Source organism: Lynx canadensis, chromosome F2 (genome assembly GCF_007474595.2).
Source record: "Lynx canadensis isolate LIC74 chromosome F2, mLynCan4.pri.v2, whole genome shotgun sequence".
NCBI classification, from domain to species: domain Eukaryota; kingdom Metazoa; phylum Chordata; class Mammalia; order Carnivora; family Felidae; genus Lynx; species Lynx canadensis.
Genome location: NC_044320.2, coordinates 72,834,551 through 72,846,748, shown reverse-complemented (window position 1 = coordinate 72,846,748; position 12,198 = coordinate 72,834,551). Strand labels below are relative to the sequence as shown.

Genomic DNA, 12,198 nt, shown 5'->3' with positions numbered 1-12,198 from the left:
CAAACATGTACATCGACAACTCCGACTACACACTAGAGAGGCGTGGAAGAGGGAAGAGACACGGAGCATTCGGCAACAGGAAGAGGAGAAATGGAAAGGTGGAAGTGAGGTGACGTGGGAGAAGTTAATGAGAAACTCTGAAGCCCGGGTCTCAGGCAGTAATTACATAGAAGGAAAGAAGAGACAGGTTCAAAAGTGGAATCAACGCTATCTGAGATTCACTCAGGGTTGAGTCATAAGGGAGACGCTCTTGGTGTCTTGGTGACTGTGTAGAGTGGTGCTACCTCTCATGACTATAGACACTATAGGAAATAAGAAAGCTTGAGGGGTGAGGGAGTAGGTTGGAGGTGATGAATGTTGATTTGATGAATTACTATGTTGAGTCTGAGCTGCAGTCACGAACAGGAGCCAAGTGGAGTTAGAAATCAAACCTGAAACTCACACGAGAGGGCTGCCCTTAATATCTAGACGCCCTTCAACTTTTATATTCAAAATACGTGATATGGAATGTGTTAAATGCTCAGTTTTAAGGTTCTAGGAAAAAACAATATTGCATCTATTTTATCATTACATTTTTAAATGTTTGTTTATTTCTGAGAGAGAGAGAGGATGAGCGGGGGAGAACAGAGAAAGAGGGAGAGAGAGAATCCCAAACAGGCTCTGCACTGTCAGCACAGAGCCTGATGCAGGACTCAAACTCACGAACCATGACCTGAGCTGAAATCAAGAGTCAGATGCTTAACCAACTGAGCCACCCATGTGCCCCGATTATTGTGTTTTTTCATCTTGAGATTTGAGGAACCAGGTAAGAGACAGGATTTCTGTGGGGGAAAAGAAAAGAAGCAAAGGGAAACCTGCACAAACTGAAAATAATCCAAAATCAGATCTCAGGTCAGGACATTTAATACTTCAGGCTTACTGTGATGCTCAGAATTAACCATAAAAATTGGTTCAAGTTTAAAGGATAGGTGTTCATGGAAATAAGGAGGAAGGAAGGAGAGAGAGTAAGAAGAAGAAACAAGTGGGGTGTCTGGGTGGCTCAGTCAGTTAAGCGTCCGACTTTGGCTTGGGTCATGTGTTTGTGGGTTCGAGCCCTGCGTCGGGCTCTGGGCTGACAGCTCACAGCCTGGAGCCTGCTTCGGATTCTGTGTCTCCCTCTCTCTCTGCTCCTCCCCTGTTCGTTCTCTCTCTCTCTCTCTCTCTCTCTCAAAAATAAACACTAAAAAAATTTTTTAAAAAAAAGAATAAAGGAGGAAAAGGAGGAGAGAAGGAATAAAGCAAGCAAGGAAGGACAGAAACCAAACAGAAGGAAATGGTTTAGCAGAGTAAAAGCCAAGGTCAAGGAGGAAGTGATTTATTGAAAATATGGTTCAGTCAAGTAACTGTCTTGAGCATTAAGCTTCTCTATGACCTGACACCATAAAAACCTTGTGATTCCCCCATCAAGTGATTATTTCTTGCATAAAATAGATCAGTCCTTCTCAAACTTTTTCACATAGTACCCCAACAGAGGCATGCATGAGAATGTTTCTGCATCAAGAGAACTGGAGAAAATGTCACCAGTGTGAGTGGGAAGCTTAGAATGAACAGAAAACAGAAAATGATATTCTGGAAACTGCCATAGAGAAAGAAAGAAGGAGACAAAGTAATGGCACATATTCAAAATGAAACACAAATAAATAAAAAAAGATTGGATTCAAAGAAAAAAAATAAACACAAACAAATAACCTTGGTGACATAGTTTAAATCAAGAGAACCAGATTCCTCTTCTGTTTCCTTTGATGTATTTACTTGAAATGAACACTTATATCTTGAGTAGAATCACATATAAGGAGCTACTGAAGGTACCATAATTCTAGGGGCTGGAGACAGGGGCTTGAGTTTTTCAAGGAAAGGGGCCTCAGGGCATGTGAGTCAGAGTTGAGTGGGTTTGGAAGACTCCAGGGAAGAGTGAGAGCTAAGGTGGGAAGCCAGATCCCCCCTGCCTTGCTGTTCTCTACTCCGCCATATTGGTCAATCAGACATGACAAGTTAAAAATGAGAAAGAAGTGACTTTATGAAGGACTGTTGTCCACACTTCACATCTGGCTTTCCTTTCTTTAACATGCTCCCATTTTCTCACACACTACTTGGGAGGAGATCTGCAAGCTCATGCGATAACAAGCAACATGGTCCGCCCTTAGCCGGGGCCTAGAAACACACAAAGAAGTCTTGCATCACATGCTTCAAATTCTATGCACTCAAAGGTAAAAAAAAAAAAAAAAAAAAAAAAAAAAGGTTAAGTGGTATTTAAATTAAAGTACTGAGTGGCCAGCACAGTCACAGCTAGCTATTAGAGGAGAAAATAGTCCATATTCCAAGAATGGAGCTAGGGAGAAGTGGAAATGTCATGGGTTTTTATTGCATAGTTGTCAGGCTTATTATAAGGTAGTACACAATTTAAAAGCTGCCTATCAATTACAGAATGATATGCAAAACATTTTAAGGATCTGTATACACTAGCTTCAGAGGTATAGAAGGCATGTAGTAGATAGTACCAAAGAGCCCTTTGGGACTGTCTAAAAGAATATCATTAATTTTTACAGTGTACTTCCATTTCTGGAGCCATTCCAGCATTGGCTTTCTATAAAAATCATTTCAAGTTTAGAATTATGCTATTTGCTCCCAGCAACATCACAGGAGCAGTAGTATACCATATGTTGCTACTTAGCAACTTAGTCGGTAAGTCCCAAAGCATGTACTGATTTGAAAATTGAACAGGAATTATAATTGTTGAGTAATGCTACGAGGCAAGTTATCTTGGATTACTAAACTATGCAGATGTTTGATGTTATGTAGGAAAAGGAATAAAACTATTTTTTTTCCCTGTAAGATGACTAAAATCCTATTTATGGTTGCCAAAAGGGATACATTGATGAAACTTCCCTAAAAGAATACCAGGTAATGAATTTTTGGACACACTATATTACAGTAAACAAAAGGAACGTTAAGCGTAAAATTTAGCTAAGGCCATTCAACTTATGTAATTTGCAAAGTTTATTCCCCCCTAGAGTATGTATTATCTTGCATTCGTCTAATTTTTAAAAGAGCACACTCTGGAAACATTTTTATATGTGCTACATTATTAAAAAATAGTTTGCTTCGGGCACACAAACCTGCCATATTTTTACAAAGCGCAGAAAGTATTTGGGGCTCTTTACTCTTTCATGAATTATCACTGGTATGTATGTATGTATGTATATATGTATATATGTATGTTCTCACTGGTATTTAAAACATTCTTAGTAACTCCTGATTGGAATATTAAAAGAAATAATTAATGTTGGTTGTTTGATTTTAGTCAGGGCCTAATAGTAACCATCGTACTTGAATTTAAAAATCTAAGGAGCCAAGTTGTTATGATGTATATGCTTTGGATTTCCAATCCTTTATCCAAAAGTCTTTAAGACAGACATAATGATTCTCTGAAATGGAGCAGTTGCTTTATAGCAGCAATCATTTATTGGGTTTGTGTTTCTACTGTTTCAAACAAATTCAATTAGCCCTTACACTTCAAAACCCTAAAGGCACCAAAGAGATGATACTGGGTTACTTTAATCTAATCGTAATACTAAACTTGTCAGTACAGTTTGGGGATTGATGGTTAGAAGAAAATTAATAGTAACATTTTTCATTTTTTTAATCAAACAGTCCTATTCAGAACTACCTATGGATCTCGGAGGCTACTTAGCTGAATGAATTCTGTGAAGTGAGAATTCTAAATGCAACGCTCAGCCTACCAAAGGTATCCTGACAGTGATCAACTCAGTTGAATGGAAGGAAATGGAGTCCGGATCTTTGAACTCAGGGATGACCTTCTCGTCTGAACAGTATAGTGTAGTTTCCAGAATGTCTGCCAGAGAAGGCAGTGATCATAATGACTTCTAAATGCAAAGTTCATGGAGAGGCAGGCTTGCCTCTGTTTTGAGTTAAGCACGAGACATTGTGTGCTCGAAGAAATTTCAAAGCTTCACGAAGTGCACCCCTCACATATACATGAGATTAATTCACTGACAAGCAGCATGAAGAAAAATCCAAGTTTTATTTTTGTTCTCTGTTTCCCCCACCCATCCCCGTTATCAAATCCCTTTGGACAGCTTTGCAGGCATTGAAAACTCCCGTGCTAGGGTTTACACCACAGTTACTGATACATGAAACTTCAAACTGCCATGGTTTTTGCTGCTCTTCCAGGAAAAAAAAAAAAAAAAAAAGTTCAAGTCTACAAAATGTTCCTATGAACTCTCCCTTGTTTTCATTGATTCATTTATTTTCGGTTACACTGTTATTACACATTATGTTATGCTCGCACTTTGGGGCAGTTATAATTTGGCTTTAAATGTCCTCACTGGATTAAAGGGCCTGGTCTTTAAGTGTCTAAAAATAAAGAGCCCAGAATTTACTTTTATAAACGTAACCGTTTACGTTTTCATTGGACTTCTGTCGTCACTTTTCACGGTTAAATACCTTGTCAACCATTCCTAGCGAAATGGCCACAAACGCGCTCTTGAAAGATTTCAATCACATCGTGCTTTTGGGCAAAAAAACCCGACCTGGTAGGTTCTGAAGGCCGCCATACAGTGCTCACGGGCCATGTGATTTAGCCCTGTATTGACAACTGCCCCAACAGTTGATAATGAAAGCGATTCGTGACATGTGCAGCTTATAATGATTAACTCGTCTATCGTCAGAAGCACAAATAACCTGCACCTGTAAAGACTTTATTTCCTAAAGGTAAAACAACTGTTTAGGAAAGATCATGCTGGCAAAACAGCTGCTTGCCATTCTGGAGAGGAAACAAGGTAGTATCTTTCAACAAATGCCAACTCCCGTGTTTTATCAGCTCTATCTCATTAACTGGAAACAAGGCTTAAATGCTTTGTTTATAAATTATGATTATTCCTGATTGCGGCAGTTACTGATAGCGCTACTCATTTGCAAAGCAACTCTTTGAATTTGTTTAATTACAATTTGAAACAAGGCAGAGAAGATTAATTAACCCACCTGGCTGGCTGGCACATAGTCCTGGCTCGGCTCTGTCATGCTCATATACATGTTCTCACCGTCAAACTGCGAATGAAACAATAGTAAACATTCAGCAATCTTGACTGTGTGCATGTTTGTTGTTGTTGTTGTTGCTGTTTTCACCATCAAACTGGAAAACAGTAGCCATAAAAAAAAAAAAAAAAAACAACAAAAAAACAACAGTGTGGTTGGGAATACGGAAAATCTGTCATCGCCAGTGAGACACGTCTTTTCTTTGATGTTTCTGTTGTCATCCTTCCTGACCCTGGATGTCAGTGATTTGGAGTAATTAGCGCTCTAGTAATTACAGCAAGCAAGCAAGAAATGAATGGTTTCCTTTCATCTGCAATCTGTTTTAAAACAAAAATGGCTCATTTTGCACACCATGTCTACGTACTGCAGTTCGGTCGTGATGAAGTATTAAACGAGCGGCCTGATTTCTGGGAGAGAAGCATAATGGGAAGTACACCGAGGCACGCAGCTCAGGGCGTTCGGAGTCTAGCTCTCAAAAGCGAAAAAGGGCAGAGTTTTCAGAATAGACCCAACCTCGCTTCATCCCAATCGCCTGATGATGAACATTTTTACCTTTATGATATTTACAAAGAGCACGTGGCACCACGGCCTTGGCTGAGAATGATAACGACCGTGAGTCACCGTGAACATATACAAGCTCCATGGTTCAAACATTCCTCTCTAAAGTCTTGCGGAGATAGAGGCTTCATGTAAGTATTACGAAGGCATAGAAATTCACACACAAATTTACGAGGTAGGAACAAGAAGGGAGGGGGAAATTCATGGGGTAGTACAAACTGCAGGACTGTCGAACAGTTCAGGCAACGGTGACATAACAACAACATACTTTTCATTATTTGGGTTTTCGAAAGCAGTAATCATTCCATTCAGACTTAATCCCCAGCTATCTTCAGTCATTTGATAAATGGGCAAAGCATTCCTTTTTTTAGTTAGAAGAAGAATTTCCCCTAGGAAATAATCAAGTGGGCTAATACAGCCAGCTTCAAAGAGCTGACTCTGAATACGCTCTCCTTGCCAGACTAATTTCAGACATGGGAACTTTTCAAGTCTCAATCTGAAAAATTACTTGTGAAGACAGAATAATGGTGTTGATGGAGGTGCAAGTACACGGTAATATGGGCATATTTTATAGATCATCAAGAAAGAGAAAACTGTGTTACAGACATCGCATTCCACCATCAATGAGCTGCCAGCAGCATCCAGAGGGTCGTACAAACCCTGGAACACGCCGAAGACCCCGAACCGTACTCTAGGGCACTCGGTGCCCTGAAGATTCACATCGGCAAGGAAAGACCTCCCTACAGACAGCGAAACACTCACGAGGTTGAGTTCAAGGAACCAAAGGCTCTCCTCGCACATCACCCTGAAAATATATTTCATGTTATGTGAACAAACTTATCTAAACAGATACGAAATCACTTACTGAATGATGTGGTTGTTAGGACAGGTCAGAAATAGCACACTGAGAAAAGACTAGCGAGACATTCGGTGACTTTGTCATCTGGCTCAGGAGCCCTGAGTCCAAGTGACTTACCCAAGGTTGCATTTCCATCAGTCAGGTGAATGCCTTCAACCCAAAGATAGTCTAGCCCGAATCAATCCACCTGTTTCTGCTAACAACTCAGGCCCCGACAAAAAGCATCATTCGGCATTTCACCCCCACCCACTGTTGGTTTGTTTGCAAATGTTTTTTATGTGAAGATGCCAAAGAACCATTTAAAATATGGACAGTTTCTCTGACTATAACAAACTAAACTGCACAGAAGTAGTGAAGTGCATCAAATACTCCACAGCCTATGCATATTCTATAAATGTGTTACTTTCTATTTCATCTTCTCTAACTCACTTTCTAAATCTGGTGTCGTTCTCAAGCCAACGAAGGCTTTGAAGTTTTGGTTTTAGTCTATCCAAAGCGTATGCTAATTGAGTGTATTCAACGTTACTGCTCTTGATAAGGACTCTTTCCTCAAAAAGTACCAATGCTTAAGCAACACCGAGCCAAGGCTGAAACAGCATTTTACAACAAAAGGTATGTGACTGTGGAGATAACTATTTTTTGGAGTACATTCCATGCCCCCATAACCTGCCTGTAGCTTCACACGCATTAACTGATTCCATCACCACAACAAACCACGAGTTCGTTATTATTATTACATACACCTTACAAAAGGAGACACAAAGGCGCAGAGGATTTAAGCTAGATGCCCAAGGTCACAGAGCTCTTAAGAGGCAAGGGCTGGAACTCAAAGCCAGGCTTTCTAGCACATGCACTTAGCCACCAGAACATAGAAATTGTTGTGAATTCTAATGAGTTACTATCGATCCTGAAAATAGTGTCCATATCAAAGCAGAGTGTTGGCAACATCTCCACGTTGAGACACGGTCCGGAATTTCTGTGGCATTGTGAGACTTTCAAAAACACAAGAGGCACAGTGAGCTGCCAGTATAGGGATCAGGCTGGTGGAATATCTTCAGATGTTTATAAGTAACCCTTACAATGCCGAGAGGTGGTATGACGGTGGTTTATTTTGTGCCAGCGTGACTGGGCCACAGGGTGCCCAGATACTCGGTCAAATATTATTCCAGGTACGTCCAGGAGGGTACTTTTGGGTAAAATTAACATGTGGATTGGTAGAATGTGTGAGCAAGAGCACCCTCCCTCTCGCAGGCGGGCCTCATCCAATCAGTTGAAGGCCTGAAAGGCGCAGAAAGGCTGACCCTCTGCAGAGTAAGAGGAAATTCCTCCTACCTGGCTGACGGAACTGGAACAACCATCTTTTCCTGCTGTCAGACTTGAATGGAAACATCCGCTCTCCTTCGGTCTTAAGCCTACCAGCTTTGGGACTGACAATGTGCCATTGGCTCTCCTTTCCAGCCTCCCCGCTATAGTTTTGGATTGCGACAATTTCTTATAATAAATCACACATTCTGTTGGTTCTGTTTTGCCGGTGAACCCTAACTGAAAGGCTCTGAAGGCTTATTTTTAGAGGACTCGCAAGGTAAAAATGCATGAAGGGATGACATCTATTTCATGGTATGCTTGCTTTCCAGGCGAACAGAAGCCATGTTGATTTTGCCCTCAGAGTCTCTGGATTCACTGCATCCCTTCCCTGTGCCTCACTGTGTCCCACACACGTTCACACCTCTTTGTCCAGAACACCTTTCTTCCCTTTTCACTGCTGAGATATTTCTTACACCCATGGTACTTTCTTACACCCCTCATTTCCCTAGAGGAGGTGATCACTTGACAAGAGAAATAAGATTTAGCTTTTAGAGAATGGTTTCAAGGCTTTGGAATGGGGTCAGCTCATAGTTCTGCAGTGGCTTAAAACTGGTTACTTTAGGAGCAGAAGCCCTTAAAAAAACGTACAGAAGTAGCTAGAAGCCCATTACTCAAACGCTAGCTGTAGTTCTTCCTCAAGAGTTTTGTGGAATTCAAAAACATAGAGATTGCCCGAGAATCAAGAGACCTGGCTATAAATGAGTCGATGCCCTCTTTCTGAAGAATTTTGAGTTGCCAAACAGAAATACGTATGTGTGTCGGAACATGCTTAGCCATTCTCCTTGCGGTTGGACCCACTCTTGGGCACAGGAAGAACAGTAAGCCATGATCCCATCCTCCCTCCCACTCCGCCCCCTGTCCACGCACACCCCATCAGGTTAAGGTCATCCGTGTACTGTTCACAGCCCCCACCCACCCACATCCTATTCAGGAGCTGGTTCCAGGAATCTCAATAGGCCTTCTGCAGATGCACCATTCTTAGAGGGCGTCCTCTCGTGTAGTGGGCCCATGTCCGTTCTCTCGCCATCTGAAGTGGAATTAGAGTGCATAGAGCCCTAGAATTCTGGCCTTGGAAAGATCCCTGAAGGCATCCTGATTGGAGAAACTGCCTTTCTATTGGTCACATGGTTCATCTGGAACCAGAATCAAGGTCTAGATTCCTAATGGAAGAGTCTTCCACTATGACATGCTGCTTTATATACTTCATCACGCATAAAAATGGGGGATCAGACTCTATGACTATTGTAGTTGTAGTCTACATACATAGTTGTAGACTATGGCTTATTTGCATACTCCATGATCTCGAAGGCACAGTGTGTGTTATTACATCAGTGACCTTGCTTTGCTTTACCTGGACCACACAGTAGATGAACATTATTAATAATTGTTACAATAACATTGTTTCATTAAAAATAACTAGTTACATTTCCTCACTCCTTATGTTTATCACAGTTATTATGCTTAGGAGTCAACTGAATTCAGGCATTAGAACTTTTCAAAATATATCTGAGCAAACTAGGTAGGACTTTTAATTTCCACGGATTCTCAGTTTAAAACCTGAAGCAAAGTTGGAAAGAATAAATAGGCTGACTTATTTAAATCTAAATGTAAATGACATCAACTCAGGATTAGCCTTTCTGACCAAGTGCTTTTATACTCTTTATTGTGTTTTTATTTCAAAGCACCAGGGGATGCAATCACATAAAAAGTCATTTATAATCTTCTACTACAGTTTTTTGAAATTGTTTTTAGAGGATATTAACCAAACCCATAATCCCAAAGAGCTTTTCAAACTAGGTAGTTATTATTTCTTCTATTTAAAAGCTGAAAGCAGACATCCAACATTGCCTGAACATAGTAAATGATGAGCAAAACTGGGCAATATTAGATGACCCAAACCACTAAAACCAGAAAAATCAAAGGCAGCATGTGAACTATAAATCAGTCGTTGGCACTGGTAAAGGAAACGGGATCTTTTTAGGGAAACCATTAGAGGAAACCGAGAAAACTGCTGCTGGGTGGGGGAGGGGGGGTGGAGAACCTCATGGAATTCATGAAACAGTACCACATTGTATCGCCTATAAAAGGGAAAACCTTACATCTCTGGGTGTTTTCTGAGGGAATATTTGATACTCTGTTTTTTTTTTTTTTTTTAAAGAGCTAAAAGTAGAAATGCTTATAGCAGAGAGTTAATTTGACATTTCTTAGAAGATGCATTATAATAAATCATAAGACGGGGTAATATCCTCAAAATAAAATATCTATTTCTGTGTTGCTTGACTCAACAGAAGATTAGAAGTCCTCTTTTCCCCGCTTGCTTTATAATGAAAGAAATAACGGTTTGGGCAGTGAAGTCAACGACTTTTGTTGTTTCATGGAAGCAAAGCATTTTGAAAGCTAATGGGAAGGGCGATAACGGACACATGAGCGTATAGTTACCTCTGCTGTTCCCACGCACCGTAAGAATGCATCCAAGGAAAACAGAGCCAGGCAAACTCCTACACTTACTACACATCCTCTCATCCTCAAGGAAGAAGGTCAGGAGACACTGGAGAGGGAATCTGTGTTTATCTAGCTTCTAGCTTCAAGGCTGGCTGTGTTGATGCGAGATAGTCTAAAGCAACATGCCTCCATGCAGAGCCAGGCTGAATGAAACCGACTGAGCACAAGGGCCGGAAAAGTGGCTGATACCGAAAGGAAGGGAGACCAGCAGAGCACGGGCTGGCAACACCCCACGGAAAGAAAGCAGAGTTGCTCCGTTCGTTGGTGCTCCGAACGGACGAGCCTGAGAGCCCGAGAGCGCACAGAGCTGAGACAGGAAAGAGAAACCCCTTTCCGTCAGCCTCCCGTCCCTTGAACTTGAGTGGTCAACACTCTGCTGCAGATCTGAAAGGCATGGAGAGGAAATAGGATCTGGGCATAGCGAGGCCACTGGGAAGACTGGGCCACTGGAGGCCGGGAGAGACGCTCCTATACCCACAAGTAAAACACTGTGCCCAGAACTTAGACTCTGGAGCTTGGCTGTTGGAACCGAATTTAGATCTCGTTTTTGTCCCAGTGATAGATTTATGCGGAGGAAGTTTTATACACCACGTCTCTTTTGTTACTTTTGGTAGCTGAAATTTTCAATACTGATGTTATGCATAAACTTGTAACTCGCTCGAACACTGTATGTCCATGTAAGTATGGGCTCCACACTTCACATAATGATGCCATCATGGCTCAAGCTATTTTTAACCTTTGCAGGCACTTTCTAATCACATCAGAGGCATCAAGTGTTTAGTTTTTGTAATTATCTCGTATTATGGTGACTATTATGACTCCCAGTTTACAGATGACAAAAGTGAGACACAAAGGAGTTAAGTAACTTGTCCGTGATGGATCCAATCCTGACAGACAGGACCTGCCTGACCCTCAGGCCTTGGCCCCTGGACTCTGCTTTCGGGAATGGCTGACACCAGAGTCATGAAGCCCTCAGCCATATCACCTCCGCTGCCACCAGGGCTAGAGGCTGAGGTGCCCCAAGCCTGGCACCAACTTACATAAGTGGCTCTGCACCTGGGCTGGAGCCAAAGTAGTTCTGCTTTCCACAGAGTCTGTGCAGCTGGCCGGATAACGTATCCCCAGTGTGCGTGGGAAATTGGCCCCAGTGGAGACGACCGCCCCATGGCATTCCCTGTGGCCTCTTTAGAGAAGTCCCTCATGCCCAGCAACCAGCAGTGATTAGTTGCGAAGCTACAACATCTTGGGAATGTCATGTTTTGCGATCCCTGCCTCCTTGACTTCTGTCTTGCTTCCTTTCCCCTTCACTCGTGTCTCCCTGGGCTTGTACTCCCAGTGCTAGTGTGCGAGCCCCCTCCCCCAGCACAGGCTCTGCTTTCTGGGCAGCTGGGACGAAGACGGTGGCCCGTCGTACTCAGTAGGACAGTGCGCTCAGGTGCAGTGCTCCACTAGCCTGATCCCATCTTTGTTCTGCTTTCATTACAGCTTATTTAAGAATCATTAATTCTATTTTCAATTCCTGTGCAAAGACAGAAACAATCTTATGAAACAGTCATAAAAAGAAGAACAAAGGTTGACCTGTATCATGAAAGTGTCACTCCGTTTGAAAGAAAAAAAATGCGAGTTTCTAGAAACCTTCCTTAACCCCAAACTTTCAACACAGTGCAATACACTTTCCTTAATGCATTATTTAAGAAAGCAAAGAATGTGTGGATAAAAGCTTAACTATCAATCCAGGTCCATTCTGATGAGTTTAATGGAAAGAAGTTCAACCAACTGAAAACATGCCTGATACACATCTCTGGTTTTTACTAAAAGGC

At 41.8% G+C, this 12,198-nt stretch overlaps 1 protein-coding gene across 1 annotated transcript in view; it reads right to left on the bottom strand.

The window, feature by feature from the left end:
- TOX (thymocyte selection associated high mobility group box) overlaps window positions 1-12,198 on the bottom strand; it is a 306,391-nt gene that overhangs the window by 143,739 nt on the left and 150,454 nt on the right. Inside the window, exon 2 of the mRNA XM_030303852.1 lies at window positions 5,041-5,106. Coding sequence (XP_030159712.1) covers window positions 5,041-5,106 — 66 coding nt within the window. The remainder of the gene's footprint in view (window positions 1-5,040; window positions 5,107-12,198) is intronic.